Source organism: Pteropus medius, unplaced genomic scaffold, assembly GCF_902729225.1.
Source record: "Pteropus medius unplaced genomic scaffold, Ma_sr-lr_union100, whole genome shotgun sequence".
Lineage (NCBI taxonomy): Eukaryota > Metazoa > Chordata > Mammalia > Chiroptera > Pteropodidae > Pteropus > Pteropus medius.
Genome location: NW_024342645.1, coordinates 361,586 through 382,460, shown reverse-complemented (window position 1 = coordinate 382,460; position 20,875 = coordinate 361,586). Strand labels below are relative to the sequence as shown.

Below are 20,875 nucleotides of genomic sequence, written 5' to 3'. Positions count from 1 at the left end.
ACTCCAAATAACTGGGCTCAGAGAGAACTCCAGGCAATGCCAGGTCAATGAAAAATGAGGTTAGGAAGGTTCTTTCTAAAATGCTGAGCTTCAACCAGGAATAAGACCCTATGCTGAAGCCTGCCTCGACCACCCTTATACCCACCCCTATCCTTGGAGAGGAGAATCTGATCAAGCCAATTCTCAGAGTCCAAGCACTTCCCTATACTTGGACTAAGCCTTTATAATATTGTATGTGCTAGATGACTCAGGGGAGAAAAGGAGAGGTTACCCATTCCCACCCTCGCCTTGGGTTATCTGAATTTCGGAAACCCCAAGGGGGAAGGTAGGAAGGGTAGCCACTGTGTGGCAGGAGCCCTGACTTGGCCCTTCACAAGCCATGCCCCCACAACTGGACCTCCTGACTCCTCCACTCTGGAGGGTAGGCAAGCAGATGGCTGGAGGACAGCAGGTCCCTCCAAGTCTGTGGCGGCAGCACCCAGGCTTTTCAAAGTAGGAAGAGCTCTTCGTTCTGAGAAGCTCCTCAGCCAAGCATTTCCTCCCAACCTTGTCCCCATCCTGCTAATGCCCTATTGAGTAAGGTTGAGTTGTGCCCCCTTTCTGATCAAAACCCTGGGGTCCCACATCAAGAAAGGAAGAAGGCCACATTAGGGGGAAGAGGCCAAGGGCACAGAGGTGCCCATGGAGTTAGTGCAAAAGCAGGATGGCTCAGCCCTGCCTGGGTGGCACTGGCAGTTAGGGGCATGCGGAGAGCCCAGGACAGTGATTAGAGGGGACGTTAGTGCAGGCCTATTTGGTAAGCGTGGAGTTAATTTGGCACAGAATTTGGGAGTGTGGTTTGGGGGCCAGAGCCAAAGCTCAAAAAAAGGGGAAGATTGTCAAAGTATTTTTAAGAGCTTCAAAACTGAGAGGCAGAGAAGGACACTCTCAAAAATCCAGCAGGAAAATTAATTCTTGGAAAAATACTGTCAAGTCCAGAAATAGATGGCCCTTCACCACTTCAGAGCTTTTGGCATACTGTCGGGCATCTTGGGCGTGGCTGGCACGGCCCCTGTGGGATGAAGTGGCCCCTGTAGGCTGGCACGAAATCTGAAAGGGGCAGGGGAAGGAGCTGGGACCATCTGGGATGGGAGGCTGCAGATCCTGAAGGCTCAGGGGAAGCAGAAACCTGAGGGCCATCTCCCAAAGACCATGTCCTGAGCACCTGAGGCATGCTTGCTTGGAGGGAAATGTTCTCCAGATGGAGGGACACAAACCTAAATCATTCCCCAACACCAGTCCTTCAGGCTGTGCTCACTGCCCAAGAAAGAGCTTTGGTACTTCCTAGAAGAGCCATGAAGGGCCCAGAATGGCAGGCACCCAGGCACCCAGACGCAGCACAGAGACCCCAGACACCAGCCCAGCCCGCAGTGCCTTCCAAGCTGGACCATCCACAGAGGACAAGGCCCCTGCCCCTGAGGGGCACAGAGACCACCCGATCTGCAGGAAGGATGATGAGGAAAGGGGTGAGAGGCCCCAGAGAAAGCATTTCTCCTTCTCTCCCAGGACACTGGCCCCTAGAACTGAGCCAGGCCAGGTATTGGTTACCTTGTCCCTCTCCTTTTGGATGCCTGTCTCCAAAGTCACCAGCTTCTCCTGCAGCTGGTCCACTGCTTTCTGCTCCTTCTGCAACAGTGCCCGCTCTGCCTCCCTCTCCCCCTGCAGCAGCGCCCGCTCCATTTCAGCCTGGGGACAACACCAGGGTCAACATCAAGGCCAGTCAAGGCAGCTGGACTCAGGCCACACTGGGGGCCTTCACTCTGCCTGAGGAAGAATCCAGCCAGGGCCCTCATGGCTCACCTCTCGAGCTGACTCCTGCAGCTGCTGCTCCAGCTCCTTCACATGGACCTTGAGCTGCTCCACTCGCCCTAGCACCTGAGCCCGTTCATCTTCCAGGGCCAACACTTCTCCCTGGAGCTTGGTGTTAGGTGCATCTTCGTGCTGGAGAGGAGAGAAGCCATCAGCTGGAGAAGCATAGAGCCTTCCAAGATGATGCTAAGAGAATGGATCCCCATTCCTCAGGGTACTTGGAAAGGGCAGCTGAACTGAGCAATGCAGGTTCATTCGAATGGAATAAAGATTTACCACTGAGTGTCAGGCCTGGGTGGAGCCCCAAGGAAACATAAGTTATAAAGCATATTTATAGCTTGGTAAACTCATCAACACCTCCCTCTCTTCCTTGCCTCGTTTCTACACCTCTCATCCCTGATCTCTTCTCAAACTCAATCCTTTAATTACTTCTCCATCACTAGGCCTTGGCATCCACCACATATGCCTGCCTCCCCTGCCTCTTAGCAGGTCTGATCCTGGCCCCCTCATCCCACCCAGCCCCGTATATCCCACCTCCTGCTGGGTGCTCTCAGTGCTACTGCACTCCTCCTTGAGATTTTCCTCATCTGAGCGTTCTACACTCTCCCACAGGCGTTGGGTGGCACTTCCAGGCTCCTCATTGTTCCACCCAGAGGCCCCAGTGGTCCCTGAAAGGCCTCGTGAGGGCCTCCGGCCTGCCAGTGCCAATGCTGCAGTGGCCTCCCCAATGCTGAGCAGCTCTCCGGCCTCAGGTCCCCCATCAGCCCGGCTGTACTCGGCACACAGATTCAGGATGGTCTCCAGGCGCTGGCGTTCCTGGGAAGGGTAGACAGAGCAGGGCATGAGGGGGAGGAGGCAAGGTCCTGGTGGGGCTAAAGCTAGGCACAGTGTCATCAGGAGAGAGAACTAGGATACTTGGGGCTCAAGACTCAGAAGCGAGTCAGGAGAGCCCCAACCCCAAGGTCTGAGGAGGCAGAGAGAAGGAGGATGCCCCAGAAGTAAGCAGGAGGAACCAGGCTGTTGTGCCACCTGCCCATGTGGCTAACCCCTCCCGTCTTCCTGTTTCCTTTCCCTTCTCATTCTATCCTAGGGTGGGCTTCCTTGTGGACACACAAGGACACACTCAGACATACATAAGAACACACACTGGTAAAGAGACTAAAGACCAGATGAGACAAAGATCAACACTCAGGTGTTCATGCTGACACAGATACATGAAAATCCATGACACAAGGGCACACAGAGAGACCCCCACATACCAGCACTGACACACAAGGATACAACCTGTGCCCTGGACTTACATTAACAGACAGGTGCACACAAAGACACCAGCCCTGACATGTACAAATGCACACTGACACACTCACAAAGATAAACACTGTCTAGCATACAGACAGGTAGGGACTGACACACAGGGCTAGAAAACAGACCCACGGATCCATAGGGACCTGAGGGGCACAGTTTGCACAAAGGTGTGCTCAGCATGTATACAGCCTGCCAGACAGACCTGGGCCATAATCCTCCTCATCTTCACCTCAACTCCAATTCACTTTCAGGCAGCCCTCGGCTCCTGGCTCCTTCCTGACAGAGTAAGTGGTCACATGCCCTTAAAAGACCAGGCCCATGAGTATTCCACGGCCCTTCCACTTAATCTGCTCCATCCCCACACACAGCGCACCCAGATATTGCCCAGGGGCCTAGGAGGGAAAGTACAATCATGCTCCAGGTCTGTGTCCCCCTCTCCCATTCATAACGCCCATGGCTCTCTGGGGTCCCTCTACCTCAGATGTTTTTCACAATGTACAGTTTGGCCATGAGCCCCCATACACTTACCCAGCTTCCCTCCTGTTGCTTGCCCAGTTCCATGGCAAAAAGAACAAAACAGGAACAGAGCCTCAGCAGCCAGGAGGCTGGGCCAGTGCCCCCGCCCTTACGCCAGGACCCAGATAAGTAGCCTGGTTGAGGTGGGAGGGGCAGGGCAGGCAGCCTCCAAGATTTAAAGTGGCAGGTGGGACAGGTCAGGGCTGGTGGTAAGGTGTGTGCTTATGTGCAAGGGTGGGGAGTCTAAATGGAGGAGTTGGGGGAGGCTAGACCCACTACTCTGCCAGGCTCACTGCCCCCTCTCCAAGATGAGCCCCTAGGGTGTACCAAGCTTTCTCATCTAGACAGTGAAGGGAAGATACAGTAACAGAAGACAGGAGATCCTGCCTCATCTCTCTCTCACCCAACATAAACACTTTCCGACACCCTCACCTTATTCAAAGCTGTCCCTACCTCTTCTGAAAGGGTGTCCAGACAAACCTCAATTCTGATTCTCCTCAAAACAATCCCAGGGTCCCTGGTTCCCCTAGGAACCTGGTTCTTCTGCTCACAAGAAAGAAAGGGCAAAATCCATTCTCCTGTACATATGCTCGAGTGTGTACACACCAGAGTCCCTTGAGCTCCCTGTGCTATCTGGTGAATCCCAGCCCCCATCCAGCTCAGATGCTATCTCTAGGACAGCTGCCCAGAGCCACACCCAGCCCCCAATGCACAACAGTACACACAATCACAATTACACTGGCTGGCCCAGGTCAAGCCAGGGGCTGCCTATCCTATTCTAGTCCTCTTCTCTGTTGCCCAAATTCTCAGATGACCCCACCCATTAATAGATGCCAAAGTGAAGCAAGAAAGAAGGACCAGGGGCTTTTCTAAAGAACAAGACTTGGAAAGACAGGAGACTTGGAGTCTAATTCTACCTGTGCCAGAATTTGTTGTGTGACCTTGGACAAACCCATTCTTCTCTCTTGGCCTCAGCCTTCTCATCATTAAGACCTGCTTCTCAAACTGAGAGATGCAAAACCTCAACCATAAATGTGGTATGTTTTCCTAGAGCTTCCCTGAATTCAGGTAAATAATGTGAAACTTAATTTATACATTAAAACCAAAGCTATATTATAGAATAAATGCAAAATTAGCAGGAATTTAAAGCCTTAGAGACTTCAAAAACAGTTCTTCAGGGCACCAGAACCTTGAGATACTGGTCCCTACTATGTATCTTGGAAGTGGGAAAGCTTGAGAAGCACAGGCCCTGCACATGGGCCCCTCCCACTCTGCCAGCTGGCCTGCCCACACCCTGGCAGAGGCCCTGCTGTGGATGTCCACAGACTCCCCGGCATCTGCTCACCAGCCTCTCCATCTCCTGCTCCCGAAGCCGTTCTTGGCGCTGCCGCCGGTGGTACTCCAGGAGGTCATCCTCATTGTCGCTGATCTCCGTGATGCTATTTTTCCTCTCTCGAGTGACAGGCACCCGTAAGTCCCCACTGGAGAGTTTCCTCTGGGCACGGGGGCTCTGACGGGGCGAAGCCCCAGTCAAAGAGCCCAAACTGTAAGCTGGGCTCAGCCTGCCACTGAAGCTGCCCTTGCTGGGTGCCAGGGACTCCCCGAGTGTGGGTGAGGGGCTCCGTGTCCTCCGGCCCCGCGACCCCAGTGTCAGGGAGAAGTCCTCTGGTGAAGTCCCATGGGCTGCCCAGCGCCGCGGCCGGGGACTCTCTGCCACTTCCCTAGTTAGTTTGGGATCTGGAGTATTCCGGGAGGGCATGGGGGAGAGAGCTCGTCTGGACAGAGACGGGCTCAAGGGAGGGAGTTCTCGCATACTGTCCAGGCCCCGTCGGCCCAGGCAGGGGCTTTCAGGAGGCTGCAGGGTGCGGGTAGCTGAACCATCTGAAAATGTTCGGCCCACCAGCTGGCGTGAGGGGCTGGTTGTCAATACCCGCTCAGCGCCTGGAAGCTCACGGAAAGGGCTGGGAGGGCGGTCCTGAAGTGTGCCAATCTTGTTTCGGGGAGCAGGGACTGGAGACTGGAACTTGGGGCTGCCAGGAATGCTGGTGGGTTGACTGTGGGCACCGGAAGCCGAGTATTCACTCAGATTGATAGCCACCAGAGGCAGCTGCCCACATAGCCGGGGGCTCTCAGTGGTTCTGCGGGCCTCCGCCAAGACAGTAGATGCAGGGCTGTCTGTCAGCAGACCCCGGAGGCCAGGGCTGGGAGGCCTCTCATGAACCCCTTTCCTGCCCAGCCGGGGGCTCTCAGAGGAGCGGGCACCACTAGGTCGGGACTGTGGGGGCTGCAGGGCCAGATGGTAGCTAGAGGAACGGGCAGGCACTAGTGGGGGTGTGGAAGATGCTGGCTCCTGCCCACTGGGTGAGTGGCTGGCACAGCTTCCACTGCTGGCTGGTGAGGAGAGTGGAGAGAAGGCTGGAGAGGTGTTCTCATAGCTGGAACCCACAGACATGGCACCAGGGCTGGTTGCGGGGGACAGCAGGTAACGACCACCATTAGTCATCGGCGACAGTGGGGAAGTTGTGGCAGGCTTCTTGCCAGCAGCTCCAGGTTCCTCTAGCACCAGTGAATCCATGATTTCTTGCAGGTCTTTCTCAATTGAGCTCACCAGGGAACTGTGGCTGGCACAGGCAGAGGGTCCCCGAGTTGCAGGCTGTGGGGTATGGTTCCCATTCACCAGGCTTTCTGATTCTGCTCAAGGGAAATGCAAAGATGCCTCAGGCCCTGGTCTTCGATTCTGGGGAGCTGCATATGCATAAGAGCATAAGCACTACCCCACCTCCTTCCAGCAAAGTTGGGCTGCAAAGACTTCAGAGAAGAAGCCAGGAGATCTGGGTTCTGGTGCTAGCTCTACCATTGACCTGCTGTGCAACTTTACCCAAGTCACTTTGTCCTCAGTTTCCCCTTCTGTAAAGGAAGAGGATGGGCAAATATCTTCTGCCTCTAACATTTTATAATTTAGTACAGAGTTGGCAATAATGCCAGGTACTTCTAGGCCTAGTTGTTACTGACTCATCCCAAGACTAGGTTCCTCTCTGCCTTAGTTTCTCCAACCTCCTATACCTCTCCTTTAGGAAGAACAAGTAAAGATTCTGCAAAAGGGATGGGGGCAGCTATGAAGCTGGCCAAAAGTTCCAGGGTGGGTTCCAGTCTAATAGGAAATAGGGCCTCCCAACACAGCAACCAAGACCAGGAAAAAACACACACAAAGCCTCCAAGGATGGGCAAGGGGTATATGCTGCACCAGTTTATACAATCGGAGGCAAAGGAGGGAACTGATAGTTCCTGGAAGCCAGGCGACTAGCACTTAGGTGCAGCTCAGTGCCTCCAATTAGCCTATTAAGCCACACCAGCAAGAGCCAGCCTTTGCCCTGCCCTAGTCCTGGTCAACCAACCAGGAGTCCCTGGAACCACTGCCCTAAAAAACTGAGGGAGTAGCATGGCAAGGCTAGGATGGAGGCAGGATAAAGCTAACCAGGGAGTGGACAGGGAGCCCAGGCTTCTGAGCTCCCAAGAGGCTAGAAAAGACTGAGGGGTGGAGGAGGAGAAGGGAAAGCCTTTGCAAGACTGAGTTTGGGTCCAAAGTTATGGGGACTGTAGAGGACCTCATTCGAAGGGGTTACTACGGATATTGGTGTTTCCAGTGACCACCATCTTTCCTCAGATCCCTAGACTATTCACTTAAGCCTCCAATGCCACTCTGCTAGGTGTACCTGACATGTATGTCCACCTGTCCCAATACTATGTTGACACCTGTCATCCCACAGCCATCCGAATGCCCATGCAAAGTCTCAGATAGGAAGCTCACTGGCAGCCTCCTGGTCTACAACTGACCCCCTAAGCACTTGGGCTGAGGGAAGCTGTGCCAGTTCCCTGAGACAATCACCAGCTCTCCTCTGGGGATCAATAATTCACACATAAACTGCAGCTGCTCCACTGAGTCATCAGCTGGCATGGCCTGGTATGGCATGGCCTGGGGGTGGGGCAGGGCCCAAGGACAAGATCACCAGCAGGTGGGACCCACCAGAGCTTATAAAGGTTCAGCCTAATGCTTCCTTCTGTCCCTTGGGGTGAGGCTTCCTGGTTGTAACACAAGAGGGTCAGGGTCCCAGGTGCTGAGGTTGTATCTTCCAGAGCAACGGGACACAGGCTGCCAGAGCCCTCCATTTCTCAGGCACATTTCCCAATTTCCCAATTTCCCAATTTCAGCCAAGCAGCACTTCTTGGCTCTCTCATAGTAGCCAGACTGCCTGGCATTCTCCACCACTGGCCCATGGCAGATGGTAGCAAGCCCAGATCATGGGTATTGTCCTGCCCTGACACTACAAGAGTGGCTAGAGTGGGTGAAGAGGAGGAATGTCCAGGGGTTACCACCAACCCAATCTCCTGCCCCAACTGGGTACATACCTGGGCCAGGACTGTACGGAGACCCAGGAGTACGGCCCCCGGCAGGAATCATGCTTTTCATCCACTTGGCTTCAGCCGGGTGGTTAAAGCGGAGGAAGGTAGATTGACCCAGGCACAACATACAGCCTTCAGGGAAAGAAAATGCTTAGAAGGGGAGGCAGGGGTAAGGCAACCCTCACCCCACAGCACTAGCAGGCTCACCCCAGGCTCCAAAGAGCCATCTCCACCTGCACTTACAGTATCCACAAGGTCCACGCCTGACCTCGCCTGTGCTGGAGACAGGCACTGGCAGGGCTCAATAGCACAGGGCAGAGTCCCAAGATCCAAGTACTAGTCCTAAGTCTTCTTCTTACCAGCTCAGAGATCTTCAGGTGAAGTTACTTCACCTCCCTGAGTGTAGTTTTTTCATCAGAAACATGAGGACGATACCACTGACTTCGCAGAGTTAATAAGACAGTGCATGTGAAAATGTTCTGTAAATGGAGAAGCTTCTTCAGAGAACATGGACATGCTCATCTCTTCAACCCAGCCTGCACCCATGACTATCTATCGGTCCCTTGGGTGGAAGGGTAAGTTAGAAAGGTAACAAATTCCAGGATCACAGCAAAGCTCTAGGATGGGCGACAGGGAAAAACCACAGATCACTCAGATGTCCCCACAGGGATCAGAAATTGCTTCCTGGCTCCAACAGTAGGAGTGGCCACCACTCTCTTTCTGACAACACACCCTCTGGCCTGACATCCTTCAACGTCTCCCCATGGAATGTAGCCAAGCCTAGGCCAGTGGGTCTATGCTCAGCCAAGCACATTCCCAGGCAGCAGACACAAGTCCAGTCCTGTCCTGGAAGTGTGAGTGCATGGAAGGAGGAGGATACGCGGAAGCCGGAAAATGTAGCCAGGGGCACTGGGAGTGTGCACAGCAGCAGGTGTGCCAAAGGCACCTAGGCCTGGCTGGCAGAACTCCTCCTCCTGGCCACACCAGGTGCTAGAGGGCTCCTGAAAAAGATGCTATGTTGGAAGAAACCAGAGCCCTCATACTCCCTATATTCCACCCAATATTCCAATTTGTTCACATCCCTGGCCCTTGCCCCCAGCCTCTGGTCTACCCAGTCTGGTGCCATTTGGCACCCCAAACTTCATGCCAATATGAGCTAAGACTGGCAGGGAAGTCTACATTCCTGGACGCTGAGACAGTTCAGCTCAAGCAGGCCACAAGGACATGGGGCATCCCAGGCCACGTGGGTACCTTAGCAGGCCCCACACTGAAAAGCCTGTTGCTGGAACGCAAGGCATTGCTGTTGGCAGGGCAGGCCTAGCAGACTGAGAAGTCCATAGCAGATAACTATAGTGGACAAAGCCACCTACTTCTTTGGCCCACCCCTGGGCCCTCCCAGGCAGGCACCAACAGTTCTAAAGGCTGATGGGTGGTTAGGAGAGGGGGAAGCTTTCCCTGCCAAGTCACCAATCAGAGAAGCTGATCCCAGGGTAATCATAATGGAAATAAATAATAGCCAACCACCAGTCCACCTAATTACAACCACAGCTGTTTCAGAAAAAGCCCCAACGGCCCCTCCTCCTCCTTTCAGCCATTTAATGTGCTAATTAATGATGAGTTCACAGGGTCTAGACAGACCCACTCAATCCTAGGTTGATGCGGGGGAGGGGGATCAGGAGCCTGACCACACAGTCTAGGCTGGGAAAGAGGTGGGGAGTCTGGGTGGATTCCAGCCCATCAGTGCAAGGCCCACTCAAGGAGGCTGTGGGCACCTAGAGACCCTTAGCGTTGCCACTACAGCTATGAGTTCCCTGCCCCCTTCTCTGCTCCTCACACTCCAAACAGGGGGGTGTGGCTATGCTGCCTCTAGGCTATAAATAGGTGATGCTAGGCAGCAAAGTTGGATCTGTATTAATAGAGCAGGCAAGAGGGCAGCAGGACTGAGAGCAGCCCAACTCTTGCCCAAATTAACTTTCTATTTGCACTCAGGGGGCCCCAGGCATTGTCCCAACTCTGGTCCCATGCCTGCAGGGGCCTGGCCAGCCTATTTCTGGGAAGAAACCTCTCTACCTGCTCCTGCCCCACACCTCCAAAAGTCAGTCCACTCTGGAAACCAAAGAACCCCTTCTCATCCAAGCAAAGTTGTGGTCCGAGCCCCGCCCCCACCTCAATCCCCAAATGGGCTCAGGGCCAAGCAGTGTGCAGGTGGGTGGAGGAGAGGAGCTGCACATCTGGAGGGAAAAGCGGGGTGAGGGATCATTCTATCTCCTGTGAGAGCAGAGCACCACACACACACACACACACACACACAGAAATATACAGACACAGGCATACGTGCTCACTTACTCAAAGAGCACAGTCACTGTCCTCTTGGCCACACAAATAGAATGGACTGGCCAAAGAGAGACTAAGATGAAGGGAAGGCGGAAGTAAGAGCCTTGGCCCTTTCTATCAGAGACACCTCTTAGCCGTAACACAGGGTCCCCTCATCCTAACTAGGACGTTTCATTCAACCCTATCCGGAGGCGGGTCCTATGGAAGAGATTGTCTAGCGTTAGAGAAGATGAAGTTTGCCCCACTGAGGAGTGGCCCCAAGCCCAGGCCTCCCACTCAAAATGTTCAAGGATCACACAATCAAGGCTCACACAATCTAGTCTCACAACCTCAAGCTCCCAAAGACGAGCCAGAGAACCACCACCCCTGCTCGCGCCCGCCCCCGCCTCAGTCCCCGCCCAGCCAGCGCTTTTCCACGCCTAGCTGCTTGGGGGCTGCGGCAGGCCCCCGGCTGAGGACTCACCGCAGAACCGGGACCTTCGGGCCGCTCGCCCCCACTAGCTCGGACCCTCCATCCAGGTCCCGGCCCGCCCCAGGCCTTTGAGGGGGCGGGCCGACCTCCCGCGCGCCCACTCCAGGTTCCGAGCAGCTAGCAGCGCGGTAGCTAGCAGCCTCCAAAGCCCTGGGAGGGGCGGACCGGCCACCAGCGGCGGGGGAAGGGAGCCAGGGGGAGGGACAAAGGAGAGGAGGAGGGGAAGAGGAAGTGATGGAGGAGCGGTGAGGGGAGCGGGATGGAGAGGGCGGGGCGCGAGGATACGGGGAGGGAGCAGGTTTGGGATTCTGGTGCAAGGGGCCGGAGGAGAAGTCGGGCAGGGTGGAAAGGTTCAAGGGAGATGACAGAAATAAAGGTGAAAGGTAAATATAGAGACCAGAGGGTAAAGAGTCAGGAGGAGAGAGCCAGAAGACAGGAGTGAGGAGAAGCAGGGTCTCACTGAGAGTCCTCTGTGGTAGGAAGTAACCGGAGGTTTGGGATGGGGCCAGCCCAGCCTTGACTGGCTGGTCACCTTGGGCTAGTCATACCCTCTGGCATTATCTACAGAAAGAAGAGGTTAGCTTCAAATATAGCAGGGGTTAAAATCTGACATTCCATGGCTCCATATATCAGAGAGAAGAACGGAACTCGCAGAGATTCAGATAGGTCACTAGGTCCAGCTCTCAGTCTGCCACTGTGACAAGGTCCCTCCTGGGCTGCGAGTTCAGGTCAAGGCAGTGCTCTGTGCAGTGTGAGCAACACTGAGCCCAGCTCCTGTCTTCATCCTAAACACCTCCTCTTCTCAGCTCCTTTTCCCCTCTCCGCACTCCCAGCAATGCACTTCACCCTACTACCCAGGCTAGACCAAGGCACTGCTCCTTCTGAGTCAGCCCATTTCCCTGGGGCTCCAGATGCCAACCCTACCTCCTTCCAACCCAATCACCAGTTGTACTAACCCCAGCAAAGAGCTCTCCCGCCCCACTGAGGTATGCTTTCCATCTGGGAAACACAATGCCACCTGCCTCTGAAGCTCCCAGGGGAAGGATGAGGTTCTGGGCCAGGCAAGAACCTACCACCCAGCCTGGGCCCCAGAGAGTTCCTCCTGTTCCAGGGACCTGGTCTCTCAACACCAGAACCTTAAGGAACACACTGTGTTCTCAGACACGTTCAATATGACCAGCACTCACAGCCATCTACATTTTCTCTCAGATACACACCAATACTTGCTCAGTCACACAAACGCCTCTGGCTATGCACACTCTGAGTCACACAAACATCTCAGTTAAACATGTCATCTCTCACACACACAACCCCACAGGCACCAACCCACTTCTTAGTTACACACTTACTCAGACATAGATATCCTTTCACTCAGTCCCTGGAGAAACTCTGAAATCAAAAGTCAGGAATAATCAAGTGATTTTTCCACCCTTGCTGAACACCTACCCATGCTACCATACTACTCACACACACTCACACACTCACACACTCACACGTGTACATGCATCTTATTTGCCTTCTGAAGGAAAAGGAAGAAATGCAAAATAGGGGGAGCCTTTAAACATTTTTTTCTCAGGAGGAGTGATTCATCCGTCTGGAAACTGCGATGGCCAGCTGGACAGACCCAGACAGAGAGGATACCTACCAGTGAGAAATTGGGCAGGAGGCAGGCACAAGAATTGGGGAGCTAGGATAGGAGCCTTTGCTTTTTCTCTCCTTCCTTTGAACTTTATTAGTCAAGATATTTATCAGCTTTATAACAAAAGACAGTTGGAAGGCTTCACTCCCATTTTACAGGAGGAATAACTGATAATTGGGTGGGAAAGAAAGGGCTCAGCATCTTGGATCTCAGAGGGAGGCAACTGGATAACCCAGGAACCCTGGCTCCCAGCCATGTCCCAGGGAGCTTCCCCTGCTGGCCCTCACACAAGCCCCTATCCACCAATGAGGGACTTAGGGAGTGGAGGAGACATGGATAAAAGGGCTGACAGCAAATGCTCGGAGTGGATGGGGACCTACATCTAGACAGTGTGGGCCCTGAGTGTGTGGCTTTCTGGGCCCTCCCCTCCTATCCTCTCCCAGATCTTTCATGTGGTCTGGCAACGTGGTCCCAGGGAGGGGCAGCCTAAACCCAGACTAAGATTATTCCTCATTTCCTTGGTCCTATTCCCAGTTCCACCTCTTGCTCTGTAAAGAAGAAGGCAGCAAGGGATGTACCAAGATACCTTGATATGAATCAAGATCTTCCTGGCTCCCTCACTTCAGGTTCCCATGTCCATAGCTCTAATTAAAGGTTGGCATCTGCTTTCTGCCCACCTCCCCCTATCCATGGCCCAGGCATATTCCTGCTAGAAGAGCCTGTCACTGCCATCTCTGTCAGTCATGTTGTGTGCCTCTCCAAGTTGCCTATGGCTGAGCACAGTGCCCAGAATGATGCATCTAAGGCCTGGCCCAGCCAGAGCAGTCTCTTTGTTGTTTCTAGGGTAGCCCTCTGTTTTTCAAAGAGGAATGTCCCCTCTACAAGGTTGGATCAGGGGAACAAGACAGGAAAAATGATCCTCTTGCATGTATGCCCACAGATAGGCATGTGGTCAGTGAGTTCTCATAGACACATAGGAGTACCATCAGTCCTGAGTTTACTCCTGCCCCCCACTTGAACACTCTGATCCATAAACACAAGGAAAGACACAAACACAAGAGATACACAAGCCCAGAGTCACAAACACATCCGGAGATACATAAACACACTCCAGACACACAGAGATAGCACATGCACCCTGCCCCACCCCCAGCCACCCAGTTTCCAGGGAAACGCACTCCCAAGAATGTCCGGAGTGGGGCCAGGCAGGGCTGGGCTTGGTGCCTTGCTCCAGAGATGAGACAAGGAAACCCTCAGCTCCTGGAGCCTAGGGGAGGGGGAGCGCTGGGAGAAGAACACCCATTCCTTTGTGCCTCTGCCTACCCCTTCCCAGGCTGCCAAGCTTCTTGGACAGGCAAGTCTAGACAAGAAGGTTATAGGGATGGGAGGGAGAAAAAGGGAAGGGGCTTTAGGGTCAGAAGAGAGTAGGAGGGTACATACTTGGCAGGCTAGACTTTTGGCCAGGGAAGAATTGGGGGTCACTGGGGCCACAGGAAATGCCTAAGAATTCCGTGTTGGCCCAGGCCCTCCCTCTTCTCAGGGAGCTAAGTGATGCACTGGGAAAAGTGGGCAGGAGAGGACTACAGAGCATCGGTTCCTCTATCCTGCTCACAACATAGGGGAATGATGTTCTTGCCCATGAATGTGAGGGATTTGGGGCCAGCGTAGGAAGGGATGGGCTCTTTCTCTAGCCTTCTTTGAACTCTGCCCCAACCTCTCCTTGCTGCTTTCACTTCCATGTGCCCAAATCTTGGGAAAGATACTCTCTTTGAGACTGAAGAGGACTATCAGGAACCAGATGGCATCACAGCCAAAGTCCCAATATATGGGGATTCCTCTTCTCATCCAGGAATCAGAGACTTAGAAGCCCTGGAGGAAACAAGGGCCTGCCTGCTGCTGGTGGTGGGCCTGCCTCCCTGAAGTCAATTGTCCACCTGACACTCCCAAGGGGAGAAGGAAAGGAGTAGGGCAAGGTTGGGCCTACTGGGTCAGCTGTGAAGGAAGTAGCATTTAAAGAGACTCCAAGGGGTGTGAACAGAAGGAGGGAGGGGAAACAGTGAACCGAGTGGAATTTCTACTGCAAAGGAGCTTCCAACCAGTAAGAGGTAATAGTACCCAGAAAACGATGCCAGGATATCAGTCCTCTGGCTCAGAGCCAGGCTCAGCCCCAAACTCCCATCCTCATGTTAACCCTACCTGTACTCCAGCCCAATTCTCATTCCCCTAATATGATGATTAACCATACAAATTGATGCCCAGGGCAAACACATTTGTTCTGTCAAAGTGGCACATGGGTCAAACCCTTACCTGCCTGGTCACCATAGTAACTAGAAGCCCAGTTTTTAGAGTTACCTTACACAATAGAATGGCCTTTTGCTTTGGGAAACAGAGTGGTAACCATATTCATGACCCAAAATCTACTGTCAACAGCTTTTTAACAGGAGTTGGCATGTCCTCAGATTTTGCAATCATGTTTTGCCCTTGCCCAATCCCCATCAGGGGGTTTTGTCCTCCTCTCCCTGACCTGTACAGCTTTTCAGACCACAGCTCCCCATTGTTCCCCTTATTGCTGTTCCAATTGCTCTCCCTTAACAACTGCTAATAACCACTGCACCACTCCCCATGCCTTTTGATAGCAGAAATTGGAACCTCTTCTCTCTCCAGTGGTGTAGGGAAGAAAGATGGGGGTGACCAGAAAGGAAAAGCAGGCTGAAGACAAGTCTGGATGACAAAGGGGTTTGGGGTATTGTTTAGGCACATCAGATGCGCCTGAACACCCCATCCCCAATATGGCCACTCAGGCATTTACCATGGCAACAAACACAGCAGGCTTCCCCTGCACCTATTATGCACAAGCTTTTAAACAGAAGTCCCCTATTTTTGGGGTATCAAACTTTACCCTGAGTGAGCCGGGTGGGCTGTCGAACAGGGAGTCCATCAATAGCACAGGCATTACCACAAGGGTAGAGGGTGAGGGTGCCCCGCAGGTTCTCGATGTAGCAGTGCTCTGGAGCCAGGCCCGGACCCTGCAGTGAGATGTCCTTGGCTGCAGAGCCAATCACTGTCCTCCCTGAAAATAGGAGGCAAACTGAGTCAGAGGGTTGCCAGGCTATGAAGGCAGGAACAGGGCAAGGAGAGCCACAGTAGAAATATATTTCCACCTCTTACTCTAGGGAGAATCACTGCCAACACTGGCCACCCCTTTTGGGCCTCTGAGCCTGGTTCTGACAATAAGTGGTAGAAGTTCTTCTCAGGCAGAGAAAATGCTAGACCAGAAATGGGAAGCCCAAGACCACAATAGTATTCGGACTCCACAGATAGAATAGAGAAGGGGGGTTTCTTTTCTGCAGACCTTTCCTTAGTCCTTCCAACTCTCCCTCCCTAGGTCTTTTGTCTTCTTCATCATACTGCCCACCCCCCCCCACTGGTTATTACAATGATGTTTTTTTTCCAGAATCTCCTTCTCTCTCTCTTTATTCTCTCCCTCCCTTCTGCCACCTTCAACCTTTGCCCTCCCTTACTCCCTCTCTTTTTAGTGCAACCCTACCCTCACTGCTTCTGCGTGAACAGACCCTCCCCTGGCAGAGCCCCTGGGACTGGTATTTAGAGAATGTAGGGAATGTAGTATCACCGAGGCAACAAGAGTAACCAGGAGAGAAGAGTAAGGGCAGAAGCTGCAAAGTGAAAGGGCTATGCCAGGGCCTTATTTTGAAAGGTCTGCCCCTACTACTCCCTTCTCTCCATTCTCTACCAGTACCTTCTCTCATGCCAAGCATTGCCCTGAAGTAAGGCCCCCTCTCTTCTTGGCCATACTAGTTGCTAAAAGCAATGTGCTATCCTGTGTCAGTGCTCTCCTCCTTGTTTTTAAACTGATCTTTAATCCTTGTTATGAGCCAGATTATCTACCAAAGAGGGCACGCAGTCTGTGGAGGCAGAGACAAGGGAAGCAAACTGGTGGGGTAGAGTGGCACAGCCTCCCATATAGGGGAGGTTAACACTGTCAACAGATAGCAGAAGGGCCCTAACACATGCCTGGGCCCTAGGACAGGAATGTCTGTAAGAATGGAAGGGTGGCAGAAGGGCACCCCTCAACTTACCTTCTTCCAGCGGCAGAAAGGTGATAGCTGTGCTGAGTCGCCCACTGCCCAGGCTCACCAGATGGGGTTTGTCTGTTTGTACTTTCAGCCCTTTGCCTGTCTCAATCAGGTCCAAGGGTCCTTTCTGCAGGAGTAGGGATGGGGGCTGAGCATCATTAGAGACTCCAGGCTAGTAATTTACCACCCTAGTCCCAGTCACACCAGTACTCTCTCCAGCACTTGCCCTTTCCAAAGGGCTCTGAGGATGTCAAAAGTCTTAACACAAAATCTTGCACAGAGCATTATTCCACTAAATTGTAATTAGATCTGAATTTAGGCCACTAACTCGTCCCACCAGATTTATCTCGAGTCTTGGCTTAACTGACCCTTTTGTCTATTAAGACAGAAACAAGGAGAAAGTAAGGGGAGCAGGGAGGTACTGGATAAGAGGAGAGGGTATTGTAGAGGAGAGCCAATCAAGACTTGTCCTGTAGACTTATCTGTAGCAATCCACTTGGCCAATGCTTGCCCCGGTTAAACTAAATCACAAGAGAGGGCAGGGGCATGAAATACAGCTCAGGGTCAATCTGTAAACTGCTTCTGGACTTTCAAAGGATATTTTCTGGGTAAACCAATTAACTTGATTCAAATAAAGACTTAGCTGTTAATAAGCTTGGGACCTGAGGAAGGGCAGAGAGGAACTGCAGCTGTCATCCATGGGCAGGGACCACAGGTGGATAGAGGAGCCAAACCCATTCTCACCAACAGCCCTCTTACCCAATGGCCCCGACCCCACTCACCTGCACCATTACTTGGGTCTTGCATCCAGGGCCTACCTGGTTCCTATTGAAATTGTCCATGGTCCTGGGTCTCTAGAGCTCCTAGGGAACGGCAAAAAGCTGGTGAGGTGGGGAGGCCAGAGCAGAAAAGAGAAAGGAGTAGGCAGGGCTCTCGGCAGGGGTACCACCAGGCACTGTCATTTCCAGCACATTTATGCCAAAGGAAAAGTGGAGGCAGCTCAGGAACCTTCTGGGGGAAGGCAGTGCTACATCTTCAGCCACAGCATGGATACCACACCACACGTTAGTCCTGACCCTTAGGCCACTGTAAGCACAGAAAGCCATATAAGGCCCAACCTATATTTCTGTGCTTTCTTGCCTCTGACACCCAAGACTCAGGTCTTGGCAGCTGAGGACCCTCAGACATCTGGAGCTGTAAGCAGGGTGGGGGAAATCTACTTTAGTGGGAGAAGCTGAATCCAAGGAACCCCCTCCAAGGACACTGGTAGCCAGAGGGCCCCCAGGTGGGTGGCAGGACTGAGCTCCCTCCAGTGACTTTTCCCTTTCTTCTCCCTTTGTTTCTTTTACCAGGGGTTTTAATAGGATGTTTTCTTAAAGGAGACATAAGAAAAACTCAGCCATTCTTGCCATTTCTATATTTCTATATGCCTGCACCCTCTTTTCCCCAGAAAGTAATCTCACCCCCACACTACTGGAAACAACGACAACAACAACTTGGTGGTGACTAATATTGGAAATACAGGGCTCTTGGGGTCTTAAACCTGTTTGGTGGTGTAAAGGGTAAATTAGATTCGAGCCAGAACTTGAATTCTTCCAAACCCATCTCTTTCTCCCTGGCTTACATTTTTGGTACCTGAGAAACAGGAGGAAGAACCTTTGTGTGCCTACATGCCCATCCCCTCATTAACTTGCTAAGAACTCATTTGCTGCTGAAACGTTACTGGGGAAAGCTGAGAAGAATGTTGCTGAAAGTAGGGAAGGAGACCCAGAAAGGCAGGATCTCCACCCCCTCACCCCCACTTTCTCTTCTAGTCATCTACAAGGTAACTTGGAGAGAAAGTGGGGGAGAAGCTAGCATTCCAAGAAGTGCCTGACTCTGGCAGTTGGGCCTAAGGGCCTCAGCTATAGAGTTACTAATTTTACCCTCCCAGTTTCCACCCTTCCGGGCTTGGACTGCATCATCTGTTACCATTTCCACCCAAGCTGGCAGAAGAGAGGCGGGAATGGGGCCTGGGGCCCACCCCAAATCTGCCTGGGAAGAGGGAGAGCAAAGACCATTTAACCTATACCAAGGCCCAAGCTGGCCTGGCACTTTCCCTGGAGATCTGGCCACAGGAAAAAGTTTCCAGAGACATAGACTGCTGTACTGCTTCTTCCGATTCAGGGAAACCCCTCAGCATTCTTTGAGGGAGGAGAGGCAAGAGACAGTGGGTTGCAAATAGGGAGTTTATATACAAGAGGGAGTGAGAAAAAACAATAAATATTGGTGAAGGTAAGGCAGTATCATTTATTGTCTAACAATACAATTATTATTTACTAGCTGTGAGATCTCGGACAAGTTACTTATCTCTGAGTGTCAGGTCATTAAAAAAAATCATTAGTGCTTGCCTGGAATGAGGAGTGACTAATAAATGGGCACAAGATTTCTTTTTGGCCTGATAGAAATGTTCTAAAACTAAATTGTGATGATAACTGCACAGTTCTGTAAATATACTAAAAATTGAATGTACACTTAAGTGAATTTTATGATATATACATTATACCTCAATAAAACTTAGCTTGTTTGTGATTGTACATTCAGGTTTTATATTAAATGATCCTTTATGAAGTATGCCAATTATTAGTTTGAGCTTCATGAACAGTCACCTCACCTTTGTGGGCTTCGGTTTCTTTGCCTGTCAAACGTCACTATCACCCTGTGAGGCAGCTGTGGGTGTGAACATTTATTTACACCAAAGAATTTCAAGTGAAGATAAAGATTGTAAAGGGACTAAGGTTTGGAAAGGGAGTGATTAGAAGAGAGAAGGGAATAAGGAGATGACAGGAGAGGGAGAGATAAGGAGAGAGGTATGGGGAAAGACGGAGAAAACAAAAAACGATGTAGAGATTGGGAGGTGCGAGGCTATGGCTCCAGGTCAGAAACCTAATCCAGGTGCAGTGGAAAGATACAGCCTAACCAACGCATCTCAGTACTCAAGCTGTGCTTTCACAAAGGGGCTGCGCCGTGGCTCAGAGCCGCCAGCTGGGGGCGCCCTGTTCTCGGACCCCTGGCCTGGATAGTGCAGCCGCTCTACTGCCCCGGCGCGCGCCACAGGCAGACCCGCTTTGGTGGGACCTGGCTGCCCACTACCCGGGACTGTATTTACCTACCCGGCCCGCCCCGCCATGCCGCCTCGGCCTTTCTGGGAAACCCCGCCCCGCTGCCAAAGAAAGCCTCCTGCGGTTCGAGTCCTGCACTCCAGCTAGCGGGCGGGAGGGAAGCGCCGCGGTCAGCGCAGGCTCTCAGTAGCCCTCCGGCACCGCGAGCACAGAAGTCCAAGCACCTCCTTGGCATAGCGTGGCAGAGGCCTGGGTGTCTGGAGTTGACGTACAACGGAGAGGGCCCCGTGTGGGGCGAGGCCGAGGCGCGGGTGACCTCGCTCCCGGCGGGCCCCTCGGCCCCCTCGCCCCGCGGGATCAGCAGCCCCAGCCCTCTCCGCTGAGTGGGGCGTCCAGAGTCACCGCTCGGGATTCTCGGCACCCCAACGAGGGTGGAGGGAGGCTGGGGAAGGGCCGAAAGGGTGTGGAACCAACAGGTACTGGAGGAGGTCCAGGCTCCAAACCAAGCCGCAGACGAAAGGTCCAAGGCTAGCCCCAGAGAGGAAGGAAGCCTGACCCTCCGCGGCGCCCCTGCTTCGGCGCTCGCCGGAGTCCCGGCGGGGCCGCTCCAGCCCGCGCTTGTGGCCTAGAGGGCGTCGCACGGCTGTGGCCCGAGGCCTGCGCGGCCGAGTGGGGATCCTCTCGGCCCGTCGCCGCCTTTGCCTTCCCGGCGCACATTCGTCTTTGAGGAAGGGCTGCCAACCGAGGAAGGAGTCGGGAAGGAAACTGAGGCTGGGAACCCAGCGGGCTGGTCGCCGGAGCAGGGCGGGGGCCGGGAAGAGGTGTGGAAAGGCCCGGGGCCGAGAGAACAAGTAGACGAGGAATATGAGGGGTCCGCGGAGGAATGAGGCGGGGAAGGGGAGACGAAGGGATCTGGAGAGACAAATGGAGGAGGGAGACCCGGGGATGAAGAAAAATGAGAGCGGGGAAGGGAAGGCGTGGGCAGAGAAGCGGAGAGGAGAGGAAGAAGATATGAAAACAGGATGGTCCGAGAATGTAGAGGCGAAGGGACATAGGGACAGAGGTAGACGAACAGGGAGACCAAGATGGAGATGGAGGAAACTGAAGACAGCGGGGTCTTCGAGGACCGGGGAAGCAATACAAGGTACCAAGGGCAGTGGAGAGG

At 53.1% G+C, this 20,875-nt stretch overlaps 1 protein-coding gene across 1 annotated transcript in view; it reads right to left on the bottom strand.

Moving 5' to 3' along the window:
* Positions 1 to 20,875, bottom strand: part of PHLDB1 (pleckstrin homology like domain family B member 1) — a 44,713-nt gene that overhangs the window by 21,026 nt on the left and 2,812 nt on the right. The window contains exons 2-9 of the mRNA XM_039866663.1: positions 17,392 to 17,472; positions 16,613 to 16,736; positions 15,415 to 15,585; positions 8,077 to 8,202; positions 5,015 to 6,360; positions 2,383 to 2,664; positions 1,840 to 1,980; positions 1,326 to 1,725 (exon numbers count right to left, since the gene is read on the bottom strand). Of these exons, the coding sequence (XP_039722597.1) occupies positions 1,326 to 1,725; positions 1,840 to 1,980; positions 2,383 to 2,664; positions 5,015 to 6,360; positions 8,077 to 8,202; positions 15,415 to 15,585; positions 16,613 to 16,736; positions 17,392 to 17,451 (2,650 nt within the window). The 5' untranslated portion in view covers positions 17,452 to 17,472. The remainder of the gene's footprint in view (positions 1 to 1,325; positions 1,726 to 1,839; positions 1,981 to 2,382; positions 2,665 to 5,014; positions 6,361 to 8,076; positions 8,203 to 15,414; positions 15,586 to 16,612; positions 16,737 to 17,391; positions 17,473 to 20,875) is intronic.